The 27,012-nt window shown below is 38.9% G+C and overlaps 1 protein-coding gene across 1 annotated transcript in view; it reads right to left on the reverse strand.

Moving 5' to 3' along the window:
* Window positions 1-8,061: 8,061 nt before the first annotated feature.
* The window catches only part of ppap2d (phosphatidic acid phosphatase type 2D), a 38,061-nt gene continuing 19,110 nt past the window's right edge, over window positions 8,062-27,012 (reverse strand). The window contains exons 2-6 of the mRNA XM_026946044.3: window positions 16,713-16,870; window positions 15,174-15,457; window positions 13,187-13,244; window positions 10,117-10,293; window positions 8,062-10,029 (exon numbers count right to left, since the gene is read on the reverse strand). Of these exons, the coding sequence (XP_026801845.1) occupies window positions 9,922-10,029; window positions 10,117-10,293; window positions 13,187-13,244; window positions 15,174-15,457; window positions 16,713-16,870 (785 nt within the window). The 3' untranslated portion in view covers window positions 8,062-9,921. The remainder of the gene's footprint in view (window positions 10,030-10,116; window positions 10,294-13,186; window positions 13,245-15,173; window positions 15,458-16,712; window positions 16,871-27,012) is intronic.

Here is a 27,012-nt window from a genome sequence, read left to right on the forward strand (position 1 = left end):
AAGTATTCACCCCCACTGCTGTGAAACCCTTAAATTAGTTCTGGTGCAACCAGTTGCCATCAGAAGTTTGTTGAAGTGAGTCCACTTGTGTGCAAGTAAATTGTCGTGTGATCTCAATATAAATACACCTGTTCCTGGAAGGTTAGAGAGAATACCTAAACAGACAGCATCAGTGATGACCAAAGAGCTATTACATCAACACCCAAACAGAGCAACATGAAATCCTAAATCCTAAATACTAAAAAATGGAAAGATTATAGCACAACTGCGACTCTGACTAGAGACGGTGACCAGGTAAATAAGGCATTAGTCAGAGAAACAACCAAAAGTACACTGATGCTACCGCCACCATGCTTCACTGTGTGAATGGTGTTCTTAGGGTGCTGAACAACCACATTGGCTGTTTTTCCACTGCACTCCTGAATCCTAGTTCTAGTTAATTTTCCACCAAACTGAGAGATGATGTAATCATGACAACAACGCTGATAACGCCATTATGGAACAAGTGCAGTTTAACTTTGTTTTCGGTCTGATCAGTTGTCTGGTTTGAAGAAGGTTTTTTTAATTAAAGTGAAATAATTTGAACTAGTTCTAAACATTTTGAAAATAATCAGAAAACAAAGTTTTTTTTCATGCTTTGTTTATGTCTGCCTATGCCAATACATATTTCTAAGACACATATTTCTATGTGTGTTTCCATGCACTACAATCCTCTGAAAAGCCTGAAGATGTTGTAAAAGTGTTTACAAAGACTACTATACCCAAAGCTGTTTTTTGAATGTGTATGGATAGAAAAGAGACAAAGCACTGTATCCTTGATCAAGGTCATTGTGATATTTGCTTTCATTAATTAAATTAAGATGTTTAGAGACATGAAAAACTTTTGTTTTGTTTTTTTTTTAACTCAGTTTGCACAATTTATCTCATCTTTATCAATAGTCCAACTTTTCCACCTCAGGCCAGGGTGAGGGGGATTCCACTCAGTTTTCTTTTTTTAACTTTTTTAACTGAATGGAAAACCCCATTGAGATGTGTTGACTTCTCAAATAGATATAATGTTTTAAAACTTTAAAAAAAAATATGAGTTGAACATGTCGACGCCCAACGTGTTGGATCTTAAAGGGTTAAATGATTAAACTTTTTATAGAACACTCTTATATTTTGAACAGCTCCTCCTTTCTTCTCCTCTATCCTCCTTTCATGCCCATAAGTGTTGTAGATGCAGACACGATAATAAATCTTGATCTAACACGCAGCAGGTATGCGACACAACTGAAAAGCGGGAACACCTGGAGGTTCTTGTTTTACTGCAGTTAAATCACTATCAAGCAAGAATGACAGTTAAAGAGCGATAGAGTTGAGGGCAAAGGTTTGTATTCCCCAATGGGTTTAAAGGGAAAATGTGTGTATTGTGTAACAAGACAAAACATAAGTCAGCAGAAGAATCATTTAAGAACACATTTTGCCCTAACTCTCTTGGTCTCCAGACCTGATTTGAAGAGTTGTAACAGAAACACTGGGATCTGAATATTATGTGTTCAGAGAATATGAAATAAAATTCACATTTAAATCACATTCAGAAAGGAAGACACAATTTTTGGCCTGATATCATTATAAAATAGTAGTATTCATTATAAAATTCATATAAAATATTCTTTATAATATACATACAGTGAGGTCGAAAAGTGAGACCACATTAAAAATGTGGGATTTTTTTATTATTTAAAATTGGAAATAAACAGAAGGTTTTAGAATGTTGAAATATTTCAAACAAAGGAAGTAAATGTTCAATATCTTGAGTATATAATATCCAAGATTCTGCACTATTTCTAGGTCCCTATTTAAATATAAGCAGATGTGTGATACTGAGCATTGTGCAAAAGGTTAAATTTTCCTCATATCTTATCTCTTCTATTGAAGCGTGTGTTCAGACGACACGCCGATGGAGTTGATCTGAAATGGATCATAAGGTTTTTCACAAACTTGCGGAGTCCGTGCCAACTCGTGTGCACGCTGGCATTAAAGCAAAAAGTTGACGAACCAAATACTAAGAAACTTTGAAATTCATGTAAATATTTTAAAGATTCTACTTTTCACTCAAGTTGTTGTTAATAAGATAATTTATAATGAAAATTGTTGCATTAAATTAGAAAAGAATGCAAAATAGAGGCATTTTCACTACTGCTCTCAGACCTTTTGACCCCACTGTATGTTGTAAGTTGATGTAAGGGTTAGAGTGCTCCAGATCTCAGTTCTTCTACACTGACCTGAAATAACTGTAGATAGTTTCTGCTAAAAAATAGTTTCATTCTTTTTTTTAGTCTTATTCTTGTTTTTATTGTATTGTTTGTTAATGTTTTATATTTACTGTGTCTTATTATTATTATTATTATTGTTATTATTATTATTATTATTATTATCATTTTATTTATGCTTGAAAGATGCTATACGAAAAGATAAGAACAATCAGAAGGAAAAATCAAGAAGAAGAATGTAGAGTTAATATAAAATTTATCTCAGATTTATCTTATTATCTTATATTGTTTTGTTTACCCAAAAGTTGTTAATATATACAGTTGAATAAATCTAAATGCTCAGTATAAAGATTCATCACAGGTATAACTTCATAATAGTGATGTGCTGTTTGTGAACAAGTCAGATGAACATTGAATGCTAACTTGTGTATATTTAATAAAGCATAAAATAAATAAATAAATAAATAATATGTAAAAGTAACAGCATTGTCTATGTACACAAAAATAAATCATATATATATATATATATATATATATATATATATATATATATATATATATATATATATATATATATAGCATCTATGGAAACCTCTTTTTAACCTAAGATCTGTTTTTTGACTGATATAGAAATAAAAATGGCAGTGAATCATTTAGGAGCCGAATGAGTCAAATGATCTGACTCTTTGCAAAGAGCCAGAATTCCCATCACTACTTTTTTAAAAACAGAAAAGCATCTTTATCTTTGTCCTAATCACACATTCTGCTCCACTGTCCTCCTTTTATGCACGTAGTTGTCCAAAATGTAGAGACAATAACTGCAGATTGATTTGATGTGCAGTGAAGATGCTGATTAGACAGATACACGGGTGAGCAGCATGTCTTGAGGAACACACGCTCACATTCCAGAGGACCTCTACATCTCATCTCGTCCATCAGTTCATCGTTTCTGCCCTCAGGGACATCCTCCTGCTTTTTAGCTGCTTTTTTTTTTTTTTTTTTTTGCTTTTGGAAGACAGTTAAGTAATTTATGGCTCGGTTTAGTTTTTGCTTGTTTTCTGTCCCTGGTCTCAGAAAGTAAAAGGGAAAAAGGTATTGAGCATTAAGAGGTAATGTGTTTCACAGGACACACTGTGCTGTTGAAAAAAAAAAGACTCATAAAAAGCTGTCGGTAGTTTCATTACGGGGATAAATGGCACACACCTTTATGAGAGCAAGAAAGGAGCAGAGCAGCGGCGGCACAACAGCCAATTAATCCCGGCTAATTCTACCAGGAATTGTGTGTGCAGAGTGGGGGAGTGTAAAAGTGATAAAGTGTGAGCCTGAAACTTGGAGATTTATCCGTTCCCTGAACAGATTAGGCCCTCTAACAAGACCTGCATTAAGGGTGGAGGAAGGAAAATGATTTGTCATTCTAACAGCTGGCGCTTGCGGCCTTGAGATTTACGAGCTAGCCCATGAAAGCTGAGGTAGCAGAGTGGAGGATTGTGGGATAGCACAGTGGGCGGGGAGGTGATATCTAGGTGTTCGTGCAGGCTCACCCTGCCAGGTATGCAGGTGAGGTACGTGTCTGGGAAAACACACACATAGTGCTGATCTCCTGCGTCACGCTCAGCGATCCCCGTCTCCACTGCCCGCAGTTCCGCCAGTATGACTTGCTAAATTTAGCTAATCGTCTTATCCTGAAATTGTTAAGGAGCGAAATTACCCAAATCCGGCCTTTTTCACATACAAAATAAAGCAAAGTATTTCACAAGCTTCGATTAAACCTCCAACAGCCATCTGTCATGCCCAATGACCTTTAGTTTGACCAAAACTGTGACTGTGGGGGGGGGGGGAGTTACTGTTACCACTCTGAAAAGAAATATAATGCAGCTTTACCAGTGACACTGGAGACTCCTTCCATAAATGTTAAATAAACGTCTCCTTAAAGAAAACTCCACCATATCAACAAATCTGTTATGTGAAGCCTCCGCTGTACAAGTGCCTGTGAATGAGCTATTACTATAGACATCTGCGGGAAAAAAATAATAATTTAACATGGCTGTGCAATGAGAAGTATGTTGCATAGTGTTACATTTTCCACCAGTGATATCCAACATCAACAGGAAACACTACATCTACGGTCATGACAGTCTTATATCAGCTAAAGTAGAGATCTTAATTAAACAACAGGAGTTTGCACGTACACCAGTCTTCATAAAACCCACCCAAGACTCTAACACACACACACACAGTAACACAAACAGGCCATAGTAACAGCTAACTCAAAACCACAAAGAGCATGAACTGGGAAAATCTGAAAACACTCAAAAAACAAAAACACTAAAGCTAACACCAAAACAAGGAGTGTTGAAAATAATACTTAACGCTAATATAGTGCTGAAAAACCCTATCCTGTGACGGGGTCATCCTCCTGATGGCTGGCATGTGGAGTGGAAATGACTAACATTCAACTTTTTTTATTTACAAACACCAGACATTTTTAACACATTTATGTCATTTTGTTCATCTAGGATCAAATTGACCAGAACATTATACGTTCTCTTGAAATTATGTTTGATGTTCATTAGTGAAAGTTCACTATGTGTTGTTGAGTTAGTTTGTCCTGGATTAGGTCGTGACCTCGGCAAGGCGAGGTGAAGCAAGTCTGCGTGCCATGGTGGAGATTTGCAAAGCAGCTCTGGTGAATTTTTAACTTAACTAAAATGCTGAAGAACATGAATTCAGCTGATAAATGAAAGTCAAGGAAACCACAGGTTTCTGTTTTCTGTGTTTTCAATATAGATTTATATCACAGTTTAAAAAAAGGTCCTAATGTTGAACTGTGACTGATCTTAGAGAATTTTCATGGATTTTAACCTTTAGGTCAAGTAGTAACCCTGTGGTAAAATGCTGTGGTTACTGCTGTGTCAATGTACTTAATGGACTTCATGATGTTTCTGCAAGGAAAAATGAACAGAGACGGTTTGTGGTGAAATTAGATGTGATATCTATCAAAAGCTCAAAAACAATGCATTATGTTACAAAGTCTCGAGTCATCAGTAGCATAAGTAGAACGATGTGTGGGGATAACTACCACACTCACACAAAGATAAACAGCTGCATTCACGATTTCTACATTTTATAATTGTTTCAAGCCTGTAATGCTCGACTGGGTTCATGCCACGTTTCCTCTGAAAACCAAACAAGATAAACAGAAAAAAAAAAAGCTGTAACAGTTTCATTCAAACCAAACAATTCTTACACAATTCTCTAATCTTTCCTTTTGTGTAATTTGTTCTTTGTTTGGTGGGTGAATGTTTAGTCTATCTACTTTTAGTTTCTCCTCCAAAGGAATTCTAGGAAAAATAGGATAATGAGTAAATAATCCAACTTGTTCGTGTTCATTACACGCGTGACTATATTCCATGTGCGCCTTCTCAGTCACCACTGCTGACGTGTTATGGATATGTGTGAAAAATATTACTTCAAATGGAGATCATATGTAGGGAGCTATCTGATAGAGTGCATGAATCTACAGCCGGGGTTAGAAAGAAATCAGCCTCAGCCATGTTTTTCGCTTCTTCACACCATTCTGAGTGTTTTTCTTACAAACGATGGTGGTGTGATTCATAAAAATGCAAAATAATCTGCCTTAAGATATCTGAAAACTGCAAATAATCTAATGTCTATTCTAAAAATGAAACCTATTAATGCTGGGTTTTTATTTTTGAAAGACAGGTGGGACTAGTACAATTAGAGAAACTGTCTCTGAACAAGAATATAATATAGAATATAATATCCTGGATCTCTGACTGAATCGAGAGGTTAGTGATCTCCTCCAAGCATGTTCAGCTACCATGTTCAGCTACCATGTGCCGTCACGTAAGCAACAGTTTGAAAAGATACAATGTTTTGTAACTATAAACTATATTGTAACTATAAACACATAAAAAGTGCATATAAAAGACATCATTTCTGTTTAGAGTTACATGTCACGCTGTCATAGGAAAATAAACTTCAAAATCACACCACCCCTTTACTGCTTATTTTCCTATAACAGCATGCGCCCGAGTGTTTTATTCCTTACACATAGCAGAGAATTACATAAGTCTCTGTCCTCCGTCCATATTTGATCCCACCACATGTGTGTGTATGGATAGCATGACACCAGATAATAAACATAATTTGTAAGAGTCAGCGTCAATAGCTGCGGAGCTCCTAGAACAAGTGTGTCACGCACATGTACAGACACGGCCATGTGCTGCTTGTCAGGAGGGAAATATGTTCTCCAGTGCAATGAAACAGAGCAGGCTGAAAACCGCTGTTGCATTCCTCTCTGTGCACCCACCCCCACACCCCCACAGGCCCACCCCACACCCCCACACCCCCGAATTCCCCTCCGCATGCAGCATGTTCCCCTCCACCGGCCAACCAGCCAATCAGCCGTCCCCTCCTTTTCTCTCCTCTTTTCCCAGAACCTCATTTTTTCCTTCTTGTGCTGCAACTTGACTCAGTCTTTCTCTCTAAAAAAAAAGAGTGAAAGGAGAAAAGTAGGACAGAAAAGGCAGTGCATCCAGTCTTCTTTACACCTATTACTTGGTTTGGTTACACCTGACTACACTCAGGTGAAAAGCCACAGCTGAGGAATGAAGTGTGTAAAGTGGTATAGTGAAAAGTGTGAGAAGAGAAAAAGTTGAAACATGTCATCAGTCATCAAACTCACTCACACACACACACACACACACACACACACACACACACACACCCTGAGTTTAAATTTATGAGCACAAACTTTGCATTGGAACACATCTGTGTTGGCAAACAGCTGTGTGTATGTGTGTGTGCATGCCTGCTTGTGCGCACGTGTCTGTGTGTGCGTTTAATATTATACCACAGACATGTTTTGGTTATAAAACAAAAGTTTTATATAAAAAAAATGAAAGGTAACTGCCAGCTCTCAATGTGGACTCTACACTGAGGGATAAATAAATATTCACACACTTTTGTTTTTTTTTGTTATTTAACCTACTTCGACTGCATATATCCACTTCAGATTTACACACATAGTGTCTTTTGAATTTTTACTCAGGAGCATGAATTTAAAAAATAGTGTATTAAGCATGTATGACATTGATTGGGAAAAAAAGTATTCAGAGACTATATTAAAAATATAAATATGGAAAAGTGGTGTACAAATAAACTGAGTTCTAGATGTAAATGCTGCAAAAAATGTTCTCATGCAAATTGCACCTGGTGTCATTGGTCGGGAAGTAAACAACAACTAGCAAACATCTTGAAGATGAAGGAGCTTCCTGGGGACAATGTAATTAAACAGCACTCGAATGGAAAAAAACTACAGAGCCATAGCTATAAACATCCCTGTCAGGACAACTGTTTTGATAATATGCATGTGGAAAATTTCATGGAAGCACAACTAGTCATCCCTGGACAAGTGCGCTGCACAAGATTTCACAACACACTCTCAGACTAATGATAAGGAAGGTAAGAGAGAAGCCAGCAGTCACGTGAAAAGAGTTGCAGGACGACCTGAAAGCAGCAGGAACAGCAGTTACACTCTGTCATTCGTCTCCGTTTCTACACCTCACATAAAACTCCTCTGCTCAGAACTCTTTTGGAACAACGGATACTGGTCGGACAAAAGGAAAAAGAACTCTGCATATGATCCCAAGTACACCATACCCATGGTGAAGCACGGTGGTGGGAGCATCATGATATGATACAGCTTCTCTGCAAATGGTACTATATATATGTATATAGTGTGTGTGTGTGTGACACCCAGAAAATGTCTCACAATCAGAGCTAATAGTTGCACATTCGTTTTATTGGTTTGGTTTATTAATACAGTGGTTACTTTAGCCTCAGGGGCTTTCACAGACAAAACAAGCAAGACGTTTATAAAACTATAAACATAAAATATAGCTTTCTGACAATACAATATCTCTGGCTCAGTCACTATTTATACAACACAAGCATCTTGCACACATATAAACACAGTGGCGCTAATACATTTGCAAACTCTGGATAGCTTTCTTTCTTTATAAATTGATTTATGTACATTTTTATTATGAATAATTACCACCTTGTAAAACTGGGAGAAGGTGATTGGCTGACCACAGTAAGAGGAAATAAACACTGTTGAAATGAGACCACTGAAATACCTTGTGCTAGAGTTTCAGAGTTCAGTCCTGCAGCTCAAGTGCCAAAGGATCGAGCAGGTCGCTAGTGTTCAGTGGTCTGCCTGCTCGACACCACCGAGATACAGAGGCAGGAGGGAGCGAGACCGGCTGTGTCTCATTTCAGTCACACTGCTGATTTGCAAAGAAAAGAAAGAAAGAAAGAAAGAAAGAAAAAGAAATATCTCTTTTCGCAAAATTGAACTTTGCTGTATCAGTGGCTATGATCAATAATGAAATGCACAAGAGGAAAGAAAATGGAAAACTACAGGACAGGGAAAGAAAAGAAAACAATTAAAAGAAAAAAATAAAAATATGCACGGAAAAAATAAAGGAAAACAGAAAAGAAAAAAGAAAAAGAAAACAAAAAATAAAGCAGAAAAAGTAATATAAGAATAATAGAAAAGTAAGAGAAAAGAAAAGAAAGGGAAAGTCTGTAACGGGCTTTTTGCACCCTTACACATTGGGCCTCATTTATCAACCTTTTAATAGTGTTGTTTTACAAATATAAGCCATAAATTACCAAGTGCGTTCACAGAACATTGACATTTAGCCACGCCCACAAAACTCTATAAAAGGCAAAAAGCTCACAGAGAGCTGAAAATGACAAAATGGCAACTAAATGGTGAAAGAGAACCTCCTTTAATTTTCCAATAATGCAGCTCAGCCATTGCAGCGTGTCGGCTACCACAGACACACACTAACTCTTCCTCCATTTATAGGGCACCATTACTTTTGTCGTAATTAATCGGCTAGTCTAATTTGTCTTAATTTATGGATTATGTTTTGGAATCCCTTTCTGATCGAAATGAAAAGAGTGTGTGAAACTGAAATAAATAAGTGATTTAAACCTAACAGCGTAATCTGTGTATAAAATCGCAGTAACTCATCGATAATTACGATTTGAATACGATCAGTCGAGGTTCACATCAGGAGCGAAACACAGGATACAGTCTTCTTCTGAAGTAACCGGATTTTCCTGAACACATTTCTTGTGGAAATGCTCCTGCGAATGATTTACAAATAAATTAATTCGTTTCAAGTTTGATAAATGAAGCCCAATGTCAGTTGTAACCACAGAACTCTTGTGATTGGTCAGTACATCTGTCCATCAAAGTGGCATTGCTCCAATAAGCTGACCTGTGGACCCTCTGCTTACACCACAGAGGATCCTGTATAAGTGTCACTACGGAATAATACAATTATTAGCAGCTTTGTCTACATATATTTACTGGATTTAAAGTAAAATATACACAAGGTTCACATAAAAGACAAAAAATAATATCTGTATCATATCTTATTTATGCAGGACTCGTAGGCAGTGGGTCGGCGTATGTATGTGTGTATGGACGTGAACACATTCTTTCGATTCTTCCTCTGGACATCATCCTCCTCCTCTTCCTCACCGACTCTCTCGTGTCCATCAACTGTCGTCGTTCGGTCCACATGAAGGCAGCGCTATGTGTCCACGTGCCCCAGGAGGGACGCTAGCACTCTGTCTGACGGCTGGACAGAGACAAAGGGCTGTCCAGGGACAGACTGGTGGGAGAGCGGTCTGCAGGACACGTTTTAAACATGGAGGAGATGTGGAATGCCTGCAGACAAGACACATAGTGAGAGATGAGACCTAAAAGCACATGGATGGAAATGTAAATGCTCCAGTGACAGTGAGGGTCTCGTACCACCCAGTATGCAGTGATTCCTCCTTGCAGGAAGCCGGTGAGGACGTCAGAGGGATGATGGCGGTAGTCTGAGATCCGGGTGAGCCCGGTGTACACGGCTAACATCACCAGCAGGAACTGCAGCAGCGGCCGCAACAGTCTCGCCCCGCGCCACGAGAACCGCGCCTGCAGGTAGAACTGAGACACACAGACAGGAAGTCATTGAGGTGCAAGGTCAGCTGACCTAAACACTGAGTTCTTTTGGAAACTCAATAAACACACCAACACACCCTCCTTCAATTAAAAATTCAATATAACTCAAATAATTTCGATTTCATTAAAATGACCATATCGGTCTCTGATAATGTCACTGTGATAACACCACCACCACCACCACCACCACTACCACCACTACTACCAATAATAGCAATTACAGCAGTTTTACTGGAAAACGTAGTTGGTAGCATGACTGCCACGTGGTCTCCAAAATTCCAAGATGGCGGAACTCTTTGTGATGCAGTATTATATATCTGTGTTATGTACATCTAAATCTATTTTAAATATATTAATTTCATGGTTGTACAGTGTAATATAAATATATAAGCGATATATGTGCAAGGAAGTATGATTTATATTTCGCATCTGCCAAATCAAAATGGCAGAAATTACGTAAAGGTTGGGACCGAAACCCAGTGCGTATCCGCAACCTGACATTTTCTGACATCTTCAAGTTTCATTGCAGACAGGAAACTTTCAGGGAAATGGACTGAAAACATTTTTCAGTTTTTCACAAAATTACTCATGTGAATACCTCAGTGTACTTGTTGCGGAGATGATGTACTGTACATGTGGCTTCAGAGAACAAAATGACGTAATTGCACATTAAATGAACAACCACATTTCTTACAGGGACTTCGCTGTGTTGCGCACGTGGCAGCTGGCCAATGCCCGTGGACAAACACCGTACACGACAGAGCCTGTGATTCATGACAGCCAAAATGAAACCACAGACAATGTGCAATTTTATGCTTGAGGAAGTGGTTTTGGTTTCTCACCACCCTCGCAAAAGTTCGGTTTGGTGATACGCCTCAAACACATAAAAATATTTGTATTTATTATAATACATATACAAAATACATATATATATATATATATATACAAAATACATATATATATATATATATATATATATATATATATATACATACACACACACACACACACACATATAGCACAAATCTGATGTAGATATGAGCTCATTACGGAAACCAGCTGGTGTGCACAGATTGTGGAAGTGAAGTGTTTTATGTGTATATGTGTATATCCTGAGCATTACTATTTTTGATTTATTTATTCATTTTTTTGTGTTTAATCCCGTCACTGATGGGCCAGAGAGGATTACAAAAAAAAAATTCTGCCTGTTGGACCATATTTTGTATAATTCAATTTCATATTGTTTCATTTGGCTCAGTCTGTCAGTTAATATTTGCTTGTGATATTAGGATTGTGTGAAATTTACCATTATCAAAAATCACCCCCTGTTACAATTGCCAATTGACAAGAGTCTCATCTGGGGCCCATTTCTAAACATTTCCGCTCATTTCAAGTCATCAGATACAGTAATGTTGCTTAAAATAGGCAAAATTATCTGTCATTACAACTACAGAATAGGTTTAATAATCTGATACCTCTTTTTATCATAATCTCATAATGAGAATTATTCAATAGATTTGACTCTTTTCATGACATTTTCACTTGATATCAGTTTTAGGTGTGTATTCACTCTAGTTTAACATGTAGGGTGTGTACGTAATGTAACTGATATTTCCTGCACAAAGATATTTCCTGCTGCACTTATTGTTCATCTGAGAGAAACGTTGCCATTAGCTGAAACTAAATCCAAATGAGCACTTAACCACTCCACAACAGTTTAACAGCTCCACTTGCTATTCAGGTCACTCGGTATGTGTACAGTTACTCACTGTAGTCCTTATATTGCTATAGACAATGTATTGGCACCCCGTTACCACTGTAGGTCCCGGTATTGCGATGGACAGGCTAGAAGGGTGCCAATACTTTGTCCTTAGTAACAGCGCAGAAAGCCAGCTAAAGTATGCATGACAAAGAGCCTGGCACTGGATTTCAGAGGGTCCTTCATCAGCCATAACCCCATCCCCATCTTCCCCCCGGTCTCTCTCTAATCAGCACTGCAGCTCTCCCGGCCTGACCGGAGACATGAACCCGTGAATGGATGGGCAAAAAGAATGGAAGAAAACGACTCATTTTCGGAGAGAGTCCCAAAATCACAGCCACCTCCTGACACATGACTGGCACTGAGTGCAGGAGGGAGGAGAAAAAAGAGAAGAATTGAGAGAGAGAGAGAGAGAGAGAGAGAGAGGCTGATGGAGAAAGGCAGCTTTGAGTGTGGCTGAGTGTCAGCATGGGTGAGAGTCACGTCATTTTTCCTCTTTCCCTCTCCATCCGAGCAGAGACAGAGAGAGAGAGAGAGAGAAAGAAAGAAAGCAAGAAAGAAAGAAAGAAAGAAAGAAGGGGTCAGTAGTGAAAGAAGCCTGTCCATCTCTCAGTAGGCCAAAGCCCTCCTCCCATCTCTCCCCTCTACAACCCAACCCATAACTAAACAAGGCTTCCTCTGTCCTCTCTCAATCCCTCTCTCTCTCTCTCTCTCTCTCCTTCTCAGTCTTCCTTTCTCTTTCTCTCTCCATCTATTCATCCAACATTTGGAGAAGTTTCTCTTTTTTCGCCTTGCCTTTGCCCTTTCTCTTTCGTTTGAAACAAGATGCCTTTGGGAATCTGCCGTTCTCAGACCCTTCTCCTTTCATGATGTGTGTGTGTGTGTGTGTGTGTGTGTGTGTGTTTGCATGTTTGTTTGTGAGCCAGAGTGAAAAACAGACATTTCTGGCAGCCTCCCATATGGCAGCACTGGAGGCCTACAGCGGTAAATCTCATCAGCGCAGTGGAGCCAGTACGCTCCGTAATTAAAGCACAGCTACAGCTGTTGGCTAAATATCTGAGCACGAATCGAATGTTTCTGTGTGTGTGTGTGTGTGTGTGTGTTTGCGTGACTACTCACAGCAAGATAAAGCATTGTGTACATGGCGAAAGAGGCGTGGCCTGAGAAAAAGGACTTCCTGTAAAAGAGGAAAACCGGGAAACAATGAATACAGTGAAGGTCTCTTGTGCCAGCGGTCCCACCCCAACATCTGCAGATCATCACGTACACGTCATGCACATCTGTTCCACATCGCCAGTCATATTTCACAAGAAGCAACATTTAAAAACGCTAATGCTCCTAATAAAGAAATCTCCACGCTGTTAAACACTCTTCTTCATGATTTTTTATAAGGTTGTTATATACGGAATAAAACACCCCGTGCTGTTCTGTTAAATAGGAAAATAATCAGCGACAGGCTGATCCTGTTGGTGGTGAAATTACTTTTACCACCGCAAAGTTGATCACTGTCCTATAACAGCACGCGCTTTATTCCTCTTATACCACAGCAGTTTGCCTGCAGTTACACACACCGATCAGCCATAACATTATGACCACCTGCCTAATATTGTGTTGGTCCCCCTTTTGCTGCCAAAACAGCCCTGACCCGTCCAAGCATGGACTCCACTAGATCCCTGAAGGTGTGCTGTGGTATCTGGCACAAAGACGTTAACAGCAGATCCTTTAAGTCCTGTAAGTTGCGAGGTGGGGCCTCCATGGATCGGACTTGATGGCCAGCACACCCCACAGATGTTCGATTGGACTGAGATCAGGGGAATTTGGAGGCCAAGTCAACACAGTCTTGAACTCTTTGTCATGTTCCTCGAACCATTCCTGAATAATTTTTACAGTGTGGCAGGGCGCATTATCCTGCCGAAAGAGGTCACTGCCATTAGGGAATACCGTTACCATGAAGGGGAGTACCTGGTCTGCAACAATGTTTAGGTAGGTGGTATGGGTCAAAATAGCATCCACATGAATGCCAGGACCCAAAGTTTCCCAGCAGAACATTGCCCAGAGCATCACACTGCCTCCGCCAGCTTGCCTTCTTTCCGTAGTGCATGCTGGTGCCATCTCTTCCCCAGGTAAACAATGCACACGCACCCGGCCGTCCACATGATGTAAAAGAAAATGTGATTTATCGGACCAGGCCACCTTCTTCCATTGTTCCGTGGTCCAGTTCTGATGCTCACGTGCCCACTGTAGGCACTTTTGGCAGTGGACAGGGTCAGCATGGGCACTCTGACCGGTCTGTGGCTACACAGCCCCATACGCAGCAAGCCGTGCTGCACTGTGTGTTCTGACACCTTTCTATCAGAGCCAGCTTTAACTTTTCAGCAATTTGTGCTACAATAGCTCTTCTGTGGGATCGGACCAGACGGACTAGCCTTCACTCCCCAGGCGCGTCAGTGAGCTTTGGGCGCCCATGACCCTGTCGCTAGCTCACCGGTTGTCCTTCCTTGGACCACTTTTGGTAGGTACTAACCACTGCATACCGGGAACACCCCACAAGGCCTGCCGTTTTAAAGATGCTCTGACCCAGTCATCTAGCCATCACAATTTGGCCGTTGTCAAAGTCTCTCTAATCCTTACGCTTGCCCATTTTTCCTTTTTCCAACACATCAACCTCGAGAACCGACTGGTCACCTGCTGCCTAATATATCTCAACCCTTGACAGGTGCTACTGTAACGAGATAATCAATATTATTTACTTCACCTGTCAGTGGTCATAATGTTATGGCTGATTGATGTATTTTACATATTAAAAAATAACATGCTGTACTTTTTATCCATTTATAGTTATATTTAATGTCATACAACATCCGTGAAACATGTTAGTTCCTGTTATCATTTGTTATTTCACCAGTTGCTTTTTTCTCTCTCTTGAAGTTTATAAGACAAAAAAAACAAGCTGCAGCTTGTCATGTTGCATCTTTTTCTATGGCTGAATCTCAGATTTGTGGAACTGAGCGCACTACATAGAGTCCACAATGTCTAATGAAGATATATACTACACACGGTCATATTAAAGGTCTCTCTCTCTCTCTCTCTCTCCTTTCTCTCTCACCTGGCCTCCTCCTCGGCTTTCATGGAGCTGTTGCATTTCACGTTATCCACATAATCGCCCTGTGAGCAGTTCAGCGATGCGTACGTCACATTGCACACTGCTAAAAAGTTGGGGCGGAGCCGACCCACGCTCAGCTTGGCCATGTTGGTCAGCGATTGGCCGATGCAGCAGCCGAACAGGAAGCTGCCCAGCTCTTTGTAGAGGGAGGAGATGTAGGGGTTTCTTATGAAGGCACGGGAGTTCACACGGCGGGAGCGCACGCAGTAACACTCAGCCAGCGCGATCTGAAACACACCACACACACAACATAACACTTTAGAGACGCAGATGGTAATTACACAAATGGTTTAAAAATATATATATATATATTTCAGCGTTTTCACAAACAATATGGTTACGCACTTTAAACACACTTTATTATTAATGATTAATGATCACATCAACTTCACACTAAAGCAGGAATTACACGGAACTTTGGTCTTGTTAGTATTGGCACCCCGGTTCCTGGTGTGATGTAATTTTGGAAGAAACTTGCTGGATCTTGAACAATTGAATAATTGTCTGAATTATATTACATACTTTTTGTTCCTGATATCAAGTTCAGATCTCTAAGAGACTAGCAGAAGTCTATGAAACTAAAACCCATGTTCATAACTGCGTGTCCAATAAAACACCAATTAATGAGTAAAAGATGCAAAACTGTATAACAACTGTTCAAAATTTTACAAAAGCATACTCAACTTGACATCCCAACTTTGCTGTGATAATATTAAGTTGTCTTTTTCAGAAGCATTTTGATCATTTTTGAGACACTGAAGGACAATCTTTACAAACCTTCTCATTATTTAAACCCAGTGAATGGTGCAATTTTGTCTTCAACTATCAGAACCGGATTTCCTCAAATTCAATACCTGCTTTTCGGTGGTATTAATTTACACAAGCTCTGTTCCTGAAGTGACTTTCAGGCTGCAGTAAATCACACTACACATGATAAATTAATCTATTTGCATTGACCCAGCCCTATATTTTACACTTTCATGGAGAAACGCCACAAATGGCATATTCATTAAGGCAAATACGTGTTATTTTGCTGATGTGAAAGACCCAATTCTCCATTGTCCATGTTAGAAAGTAATCAGATTTAAAGTGTTTTCAAGTTGGCATATGCTTTATCACACACTAACCCTTAGGAAATCAGGACCTCTGAAAATTGCTATGCATAATTTGCAATACCAATATCACATTGTGATGAATCATCTAGCCTTACTAAATAATTTATAATAAATAATAATACAGAAAGCATGTGATTTCTTTCATAATTTCCCAAACAGAATTTTGGCTGCATATAAATAGAGGCATGTATTTTTAACATGAACACAAAAAACAAACAAAACAACAGGACACAGCAGTTAAAGACATTAAGCTGTTGTTGTTCTGGGTGTTCCATGAAGAGATATCATCTCTGGCAACACTTACAAAAGCAACTGCGCTGATCAGAGTGTGTGTGTGTGTGTGTGTGTGTGTGTGTGTGTGTCTCACTGTTAGGCCCGTAATGATGATTCCTCCAGTAATAAGCAGGCTGTCAGGGATTGCCTCCCTCTCCAGATAGGGGTAAGTGATGCTTGAGTCTCCGCAGAAGAAGCCCCTCTTATACGGCTTCACAGTCTTCAGCTCACATGCAAAGAAAGGGATAGAGGCTAGAGAGAGAGAGGGAGAGAGAGCAAGAGTTTAATTACGTAAAACATCTGAATCAGTTTGAATATTAATGAGTCTATAAAGTCTGCCACAGAAGGGAAAATTATGTTGAAAAACTTTAATGTTTGGCTTTCATTTTAGTTATGCGACTAAGGAGCTGATTTAATAAACGTTTGCGTGTGCAAAAAAACATGCAATCTTGAAAAATCCTGTAAAACAAATAGGTGGGTCTATAGAGGTCTGTGTCTGAGCAAAATTCGAGAGTCTGTTTATTATACAAACTTACCGCAACATCATTTATATATATAAAAAAAAATTTTTCCTCCTTTGATGTTCCCTGTTCTACAAAGTCCTTTTTTAGTAGATCATGACAGACTCACTATTTGCAAGCTTGGATCTTAGTAAATCAGGGCTTAAAAGCAGAACACATAACATACGTGCGATTATTATGAAACACTCAGTATCCTCACAGTGAAATTCGTTCTGACAGATCTGCTAGAGACAAGTTTCATCATCCTTATTATGTGCAATTAGACTGTACTTAAGCTCTTTGCTCTGTAATTCCTGTCTTTTTGCTGAAATGAAGACCTGACATTCCTCACATAACTCACTCAGAGAGAGAGAGAGAGACAGAGAGAGACAGAGAGAGAGAGACAGAGCAGGATGACAGCATTGAAAGATTAAGGATCAGAAGGAGACGGTCTTAAAGAAAAGAGCAATTGTGAGTTTCGAGGAGGCTGAAAATGAAAATCCGTGATGAGAGGTTTCATCGAGGAGAAAAGAGAAGAAAAGTAGGGGAAAGGGTAAAACTCAGTGTATAATAACCGTACGACTGAATATCACAAATGCTCAACATTTAGATTATAGATCATATAGATCCTACAGATCCTAATAATAATAAAATGTACAGGTTCAGTTAAACATGCTTTAAAAGGATGACTCATTGCCTTCAGTAGCTTATGTGTAAGCTTTCATCCTCCCCTATCATATGACATATAACAGCCAAGGAGGCTGAAGGCTAACATGCTTCCTCTGAGACAAATTTGGGAGAAAAGGGAAAAGGGAAAAAAGCAAAAGAACTTCCACTAACTTTATAGAAATCTAGAATTCCAAAATGCTAAAAAGGACATATGGATGTATCCTAGATCTGTCAGGAAACATCTGAGAAAGACTTCACAATAAATAACTAGCTTAAAATTAAGTTTCTTTACCGCTATGTTTTTGTCCTAAGGGTGTGCAAACTTTTGTAGTCTGTATTATTTCACTGTGCAAAGTAGGTGTAAAGCAGTAGCAATGTATATCAGATATATATATATATTTTTTGCAAATGCTGGTTATATGGGTTTTTTCCATCATTATTTTAACACTGGTGAGGAAATGATGTCACCAACTCTTCACTTCAGACCCACATGGTTTTAGAGCAAAGATCCTGCTCTTTTGTGGTGGAAAAGTGAAAAATAGCTCCAGATTAGACACCAGTAGGTATAAAAGGTGCTCTGATAGCAAATCTGGGATTTAAACCTTGTATACTGTAATGATTTATAATCCTACGCTTCGGTGTCACGCAGAAGAGGGTTCTGGTTCGAGTCTGGTTCCTCCTCATGTCGTCTCAGGGGGTTTTTCTTTAGGTTCTCCGGTTTGTGATGGAATGACCCATCCAGTGTGTATTCCCGCCTCACTCACAACAATATCCGGAATAAGCTCCAGATCCAGGATAAAGCGCTTACTGAAAATAAGTGAGAGATTTCTTAATAAACTATCCCTTACGGAAAAATGAAACTTTCACACGTGACTTTGTGAGTGAGACGAGTGAGATTACATGTGAAAAACACGTGAAGCTACAATTCACCATGTTAGGCCCAAAAATTGCACTTCAGCACAAGTAAACATGTGACATCAGGTGAATAATGTGCTCATGTTAGAAATACAGGAATTGTGTAAAAAGAAAAAATCCACATAAGAAAACGAATGAATCGTTGGAAAAAACCATGCTTGTGAAATTCCATAGGTGAAATGTATAAAAACCCACATGATTGTTCACACGTGAGTCACGTGTGACTTTTCTGAACTGCTGTTACACTGTGAGTTCGCAGCAGGAAGGAAAAAATAAAATTCCTGCAACATTAATGATTAAACAGAGGCTTAAAACAAAGGAGCTCTCTCAGAGCACCTATTACCTGAGCCGTTTCCTGTCGGACACTGATAAGCAGACCGCAGGGAATTCTGGGAAGGCCAGGCTGTGCTCAAGGTCCGAATCAAACTGAGCAAACACACGCTACAGTGGGTAACGCGTGGAAGCTGTGACTTATGTATGTGCACACATGTCGGGTGTGTAAGGGAGAGACTCTCCGAGCGAAAGAGAGAGAGAGAGCCACGGCGAATTCCAGCTCGTTTCTCAGAAAACTCTTTCCCTCTTTTTCTCCCTTGACCTTGTTCAGTCCCATGCCCTCTCTCCTCAGAGCTCGACCCGCAGAGAGCATGGGATTGATCATTAACCCTCCCCTCATTCCCTCACCGCACCCTTTGGAACTGAGCCACACACACACACACACACACACACAGACACACACAGGGAAGCTCTAGGAGTACATGACTGTGAAGTGTGCACAACTTAAAACACACACACACATACACTAGATCAATACAGTCGAAAGTGCGACACTGAATATGGATTTTGGACGTGGGTTTTGTAAGGAATAAAACACTCTTTGTCATGCTGTTATAGGAAAATAATCAACGACGTGGTGGTGTAATGAAATTACTGTTACCAGCTTGAAGTGGATTCTTTTCCTATAACAGCACATCCTGAAGTGTATTCCTCTTATACCACAGCAATTTGTCAACAATTACAATATTTTATTTATTAAAAAACAAGTTGTACTTTTTATCTGTTTATAGTTACACAGATCATTTCCATGAAACAAGCTAGTTCCTGTTATCATTATAAATAGCAGCGATAAACAGTCATTCCCTCACCAGCCTCTCGTTTTTCTCTCATCATGCTGCTGAGAAACTGCAAAGTGTAAACTCTTCTCTCCTTAAGAGTTTCCTGTGTCAGAAAATGCACAGCTTTACCATCTGCTTCCTGTCCTTCCCCATGCAAAATTCTTTTTATGTAAATGTGGAAATGGAAATGTCTTTCTATCTTCAGCTTTACTGTGGCAGTAGAATCAGCAACTGTCTGATTTCCAAAAATTACTTTACAACAACAACAACAACAACAACAAAAAACCCTATGTATTACGGAGATATGTTCGTATAGCCACTATACACTTAATACACTACACACTATACACTATATATTTAAATTTGCTGTCAGTTACAATTCCATGTAGCATAAAAAAAGCAAGAAGTAATTACAAAAAGGTTTAAATGAATATAATAATATATAAATAAGAAGTTTTGAGAATATTTTGTGGGTGTTTGTCATAAGCAGCTCTAGCTGTTGATAGTTATATTAATTTGCCACCTCTATAAAATTTGACTCTATTTATGACTCAGGGTTCCACCCACGTTAATTGGTTCATTGCCAGTCTATAAAATAATCACAGGAGTATACAGAAGATAATAATAGTAACAGTAGTAACAGTAGGTCATTGTCTCAAGTAAACAGATAACCATGCTGTCTAGTCTCTCCTGATACTGACCCTGACCCGATGTATTTTTTGCACGTAGCACGACTACATATTTCATCCCACTGTCCCACGTGTCCTGGGATGGAATGGTAATAAATACTGACTTTGACTGGCTCCAGAGTGAAAGTTTCTCCTTACTGAGGCTTATGAGCCAGTTGTGGACGTCTGTTATCCTAGAAGAGAGTATGGTAGTTAAAGCTCTCCTCCAAGCACTTTCAGCTCTTATTCAGTATAATAGCTGTCATGTGATATGAGAGACCTGGGGATCATGACCCAAACAAAACCTAAAATAACTACAGTCTTTATGTCTATCATGTGTAATGAATGTGCTAGGAGTCCCTGTATCATGGCTGCTGACCAGGATGTTAGTGTGTGATCTGTAATTTCATATTTGATAACATTTTGCAATTTAATTTTGCTCTGTTTTTAGCAGAATATGGTACGTGCTGTACTGCGCCTGAATCCACTGCTCCAGCGTAATAAACCGCACTGAGGAGGAGAGGAAAAGACGGGTGAACACTTTGTGTTCGCGTGTAACCTTCATCAGTAGCTCCACCTCATCGCTAGTCCATACGTTTGTCATTTTTTGCTTTGGAATTACTGGTCATGTTGGTGTTTTTCTGCATTTTGTTTTTTCCATTGCTCAATACGCATCCTCTTAACGTTATTCCTGAGGCATTTGACGTAACAGTTCATGACGTAGTATCACTGTGCTCTCAGTGTTCTCGTGAGCATTTTCAAATCATTTCGTGTGAACTGAAATGTTTTCATAAACACTTAATACGGAAGAGATTTTTTTTTTAAACAGAGGGGTTAAAAACAAAATTTGTAAAGAAAAAAAATCTTGGATGTTAAAAATATCTTAAATTATCTTGTCACTGGTTGCGGACATTTAGGCAGGACTAGTTATCTATGGCTTTAAACACTGACATGATCAAATTACAGTACACTGCAGTGGCATATACCACTCCTGCTAGAACAACACGCCATCACCATGCATTAAAACACATGTTGAGTAAAAACATGGATGCTAGCCAGACTCACGGAGCATGTTGGCAGAGTCGAGAAAATAGCTCACATAACAGGCATAATATTAGCCAAAAACTTGCTGGCATTAAGTTTCTTTAAGTTTCCAAACACTAAAAGCTATACAGAGTCACTGACGTGCCTTTTTCGTGTCCAATTTATAAATATTGTTAATTTGAATATTATTTCATTCCACTGTTACTTCTCTACCATGACCCTGACTAGAATAAAGTTACTGAAAGTGTATGAGAGTCTTACTGTTCTGTTAAATGTACTTAAAAGCAAAGGAAAAACTTTTTTAAAAAAAAACATTAAGGGAGAAATAAAGTTTTACAGAGTATAATTGCTATTCAGAATAATGATCTACATTCCAACATCTAAAAACAAAAAAAGAAAAACGTATTTTAGGAATAAATATTACATAATAAAAAAGAAAGTGGCAAAAAAACAGATGAAAGAAAGAAAGAGAAACAGAAAGAGAAAGACGACAAACATGTCTGCTTTGAGTCAGATCCCTCCCTCAGTACCACTGCCAGCAGCACCACATGTTCCACAGTGCACTTCTGTCCCAGCCTTGTTAAGCTCTCTGTGTGAGTGTGTGTGTGTGTGTGTGTTAGAGGGGCTCTCCAACAGACTATCCGATAGCTTCGCTGCACTACCTGCTACAGTTCTGTAGTTCATTAAAATGGAAGACGCTGAGCCTGCTGAAGAAAAACGTCTGCCTTCTGCCTCGGGTCAACAGAGTCGCCTAATTACATTATTTATCGAAAGCACAGGAATAAAATAAGTTATATAACCAACTGATATGACTGCAGGCTATCGGCCAGTTCTCTATAAATTCCATATGGCAGGCAGCGTGTGCGGAGTTGGAGGAGAAAATCCTGTGATCTGTTCATGGTTCTATCAACAGCGAGGACTGATGATGTAAATTTGACTTTTCTGTCTGGATTCAGAAGTACAGAGAGAGATCTGTATGTTGCAGAAAAAAAATCGTTATTAAGATAGTTTCTCAGGGCAAAGTCACATGTAGACGTTGTGGGTGACTGCACACTATGAGAGAGAAGGCACTTAAACTAAAGCAGATCATCAACTACTTGTGAAGTAGACCACTAAGAATCGTTTGTAAAGTGAAAGAGAACAGTAAACTAAAGTTCATACAGTGCAAAAATAACTGTAAAGTAAAATACACCAGTAATTTTACAAAGATCATTTCTACGACTAATTTACAAAAAGATTCGACCCCATGAAACTATTAGAAAACTTTGTAAAGTTGTAAAGTAAAATAAACCTGCAGCTGTTTATAAAGTAAAATAAGTAACTTTAGAAATTAAATCTGATCAGTATGATTTTGCAAATTAGTTGTAAAGTAAACCGATATCTGTTTGTAAAGTAAATCAAACAAATATTGGATTGTAAAGTAGGCCAACAGCTGATTGTAAAACAGTCTATTAACTATTTGTAAAGTAACCTGCAACTATAAAGTGCATAGTAACGTAAAGCAGAGCAATAACTGTTTTAAAGTGAAACTGAACAGTAACCATAGTAAGGTTTATTAAGAAAAGAGAACAAATTCCTGTAACGTAAAATAGAGCAGTAACTGTTTATAACGTAAAATGGACCAGTAACTGTAAAGTTGTAAATTAAAATAAACCAATAATTGTTTGTAGAGTAAAATAAATCGGTAACTGTTTATAAAGTAAAATTGACCAATAATTGTTTGTAAAGTAAATCAGACAAATATCGGATTGTAAAGTAGACTAACAGCTGTTTGTAAAAGAGACTATTAGTTTGTAGTAAAATTGACCTGCATCTATAGAGTAAAATAACAGTAAAGTAAAATTCAAAATTTAAAAATTAAAATTAACCCCTAACTATTTGTAAACTAGTTGTAAATTAAAACAAACCAATAACTGTTCATAACTGTAAAATCAATCAGTAATGGTTTATAAAGTAAAGCAGAGCAATAACTTTTTGTAAAGTAAAATGGAACAGTAAGGTTTGTAATGTAAACAGCACAAATAATGTGTCTATTAAAAGTAATAAAGGCTATTGTGAAGTAAAACAGACACAGTAACTTATTGTAAATATTTACTAGTAACTGTTTGTATAGTAAAATTGACTAACAAGAGCTAATAAACTGCTTGTAAATTACAATTGTATTTCTTTCATAACTTTAAAAAGCGAGACCCTGCACTCCTTTTTAACACCTTATCCACTGATTCATCCATCCATCCCTTTCAGCTCATTGTAAGAGCAGCATTTCCGTCAGGAAGTGTTTATCGAATTTAACCAGGTGTTCGAAAATGACCACCAAACAAGAGCAGTAATCACTGTGAAACATGAACCCTGTCACTTCTGGCAGTTTTCCAGCACACGTTAGTGAGAAGTGTGAGTACCTTCACACCTGGTTATCAGTATAGACTCACTCTGCTGCTAGAAATTAGCACACCTTTAGTGTAGACTGGAGTGAACATCGCTGACCGCTTTAACACTGCAGCTGTTCATGTGACATTTTGCCATGTACCCTCACTCACTTGTTGTCAAACTTAGCCTCTCTCTATATATAGTAATCCCTCTAAACCGTGCAGCTGGTCCATGTCAGAGTGAGGCGCTGGCGTGGCAGGACATGTTGGCACACAGGGAACGCAAACATCCCACTGAGAGAGACACAAAAACAACATGTGCCCTAAAACACAACCCTGAGGTACACAACCTTGCTTGTCAATCCTGCAGAGTTCAGCTGCAACATTAAACACACCTTTCTGAGATAATTAAAGCTGAATAATGAATATTAGATGCAAATCTGTCACATCAGTGCTGTAACAGAACTTCATTGGGTTGGGCCTTAACAGTCAGGATAAGTTTTCCTGACATATCTCTGTTAAGTAACGTTGCCGGAGGACGTCTGAAGTAATTACAATTGATTCACTCAGGATAAGTGATGTCTGTATAAATCAAAGAGACGGGTGTGTATTCATGAGATACACATGCTTGTTACTGTAAATATTCGATGTGTATCTGATACGCCTCATTTGAATGCAGACTTTTTGTTTTGACCCTGTTGTAGGGGACGTGGCCACACAGGTTGCGCATTATACCTGTGCTAGGAACTCATCGCTTCTCTGAAAGCTGACCACTGAGGAGTTTGATGTTGTTTTGCTAATGCGTTGATGAGATCCAATTTCAAGCAGACTATGTCACCAAAACAAGGATCCTATGCAAAAAAAAAAAAAAAAGATATTAATAAGAAACAGAAATAAACAAACGTTTACTTTTGACACACAAAAGAAATGCAGACTGGATTTTTATATTTCCAAGTAATGTTTTTCCAAACTATGGACACAAAAAAGGTTTGAATTTTAAAAGCAACTGAATTCTTAATAATGAAATTACATAACATTTGTCATGATTTCGGAGGCAGGTGGATGTAAGTGCAAGCTTAACCTGTATTAAAATCCAAACTGTCAGGCAGAATTGTGGTCGAAAGCAGGCAAAAGTCAAATGATCAGAAAGGCAGAGCAATACAGGAAAAACAGGAATAAACATGAGAAAGCAGAAAGGTCAAAACCAAGAAAGCACTCAGGAAATAACACTGAGAGTTGTTAAGATGGGAAGACCTCGCCAAGAATGGGAATGATTGAGTTGTTTAAATACACAAAGTTCACTCAAGATAAACAGGAAACAGGTGTGTTAGTGTTTAGGGTGTTATGTGCATTGTAAAGTGCGGGCTGGGTTCGGGTCAGGGCGAGGAGCGGTGGCTCGTCGATCGGCAGTGGAACCGGATGTGACAACATTGTAATATATTACATCGAAATCCACACATCTGTATTTATGTGTTTTGAATGAAACTTATTTCAGAGATCAGAGTCAAGTTTTAAAATTCAAATCATTTTTTCAGTGTTCACAAAGTCAATAATTCAGGTTTCAGATATTCAGAAAACTGTATTCAGGTTGCTCCGAAACAAGCAAACCAAACAAGTCGGAAATTAGAGACTATGCACTGATTGGCTGGATACTGGTTCATTACATTCCAGACATGGTTTCTGAAATAATACACTACATGGCCAAAAGTATGTGCACCCCTGACCATCACACCCATACATGCTTCTTCCCCAAACTATTGCCATAAAGCTGGAAGCACACAATTGTATAGAATGTCTTTGTGTGCTGTAGCATTACAATTTCCCTTGACTGGAACTAGGAGACGCAAACCTGTTCCAGCATGACAATGCCCCTGTGCACAAAGCGAGCTCCATGAAGACATGGTGTGTTAAGTTTTGTGTAGAAGAACTCGAGTGTCCTGCACAGAGCCCTGACCTCAACCCCTTTGGGATGAACTGGAACACTGACTGAACCCCAGACCTCCTCACCAACATCAGCGCCTGACCTCACTAATGCTCTTGTAGCTGAATGAACACAAATCCACAGAGCCACACTCCAAAATCTAGTGGAAAGCTTCCCAGAAGAGTGAAGCTTATTATAACAGTAAAGGGGGATAAATCTGGAATAGGATGTTCAACAAGCACATATGGGTGTGATGGTCAGGTGTCCACCTACTTTTGGACATATAGTGTAAATCTCAATGCTTTTAACTCAATGGTGTTTAAACTTCTTTATTAAGAATTCAAAGGCTGTTAAAATTCAAACATTTTCATCTCTTCCTTCCATATAAAACAGCATTGCCTTTAACTACTCAGAGTACTTAAATCAGACCTAAGTCATGATTTTCATAGTCTCAGCCTCGGAAACTCCACCCATGGCTCATAGAACACTGTAATATCTTTTGTACACTTTTCTTGCAAGAAGCTTCAGAACCTGGCTCTGTGTACTTCTGTGTAAGCAAACTTTTGACCACAGTGAGACAGAGCAAGTTGGAGTCACTGGCCTGAAAAAAAGGTTGTTTGAAACAGCTAGTGGCCTCAGCATTCTTCAAGTGGAGACGATGTTCTGCTGGCTTCCACATGCAAAGGCTTCACTCGCTGTGTCATTCACATCACACATGACATCCATGAATATATACACTACACGATCAAGCCTCTAATTGGTTTAAGAAACATAAAAGACTCTAGCAAAAGTTAGAAGTCTGTCTTGCAAGACTATGACTTGTAACAAGTCATTGCAGTGGTAGCTCAGTGGTTAAGACATTGGACTACTGATCATGAAGGTCATGAGTTCAATCCCCAGCACCTCCAAGCTGCCACTGCTGGGCCCTTGAGCAAGGCCCTTAACCCTCAACTGCTCCGTTGTATAAAATGAGAGAAATGTAAGTTGCTCTGGATAAGGGTGTCTGCCAAATGCCATAAATGTAACAAGACTTGGACTCACTTATCTATGATTTAGAGACACAGACAGTGACTAGGACTTTGCTCTGATGTATAAATCAATAAATGATTGTTTACTTGGACTTGAAAGCAGCTGACTGGAAACTCCACTTGGACTTGAGGTTAAGTGCCCTTACCACAGCACTGCTTCTACTTCAGGCA

The sequence above is a fragment of the Pangasianodon hypophthalmus genome, chromosome 23 (genome assembly GCF_027358585.1).
Source record: "Pangasianodon hypophthalmus isolate fPanHyp1 chromosome 23, fPanHyp1.pri, whole genome shotgun sequence".
In the NCBI taxonomy this organism is placed as follows: domain Eukaryota; kingdom Metazoa; phylum Chordata; class Actinopteri; order Siluriformes; family Pangasiidae; genus Pangasianodon; species Pangasianodon hypophthalmus.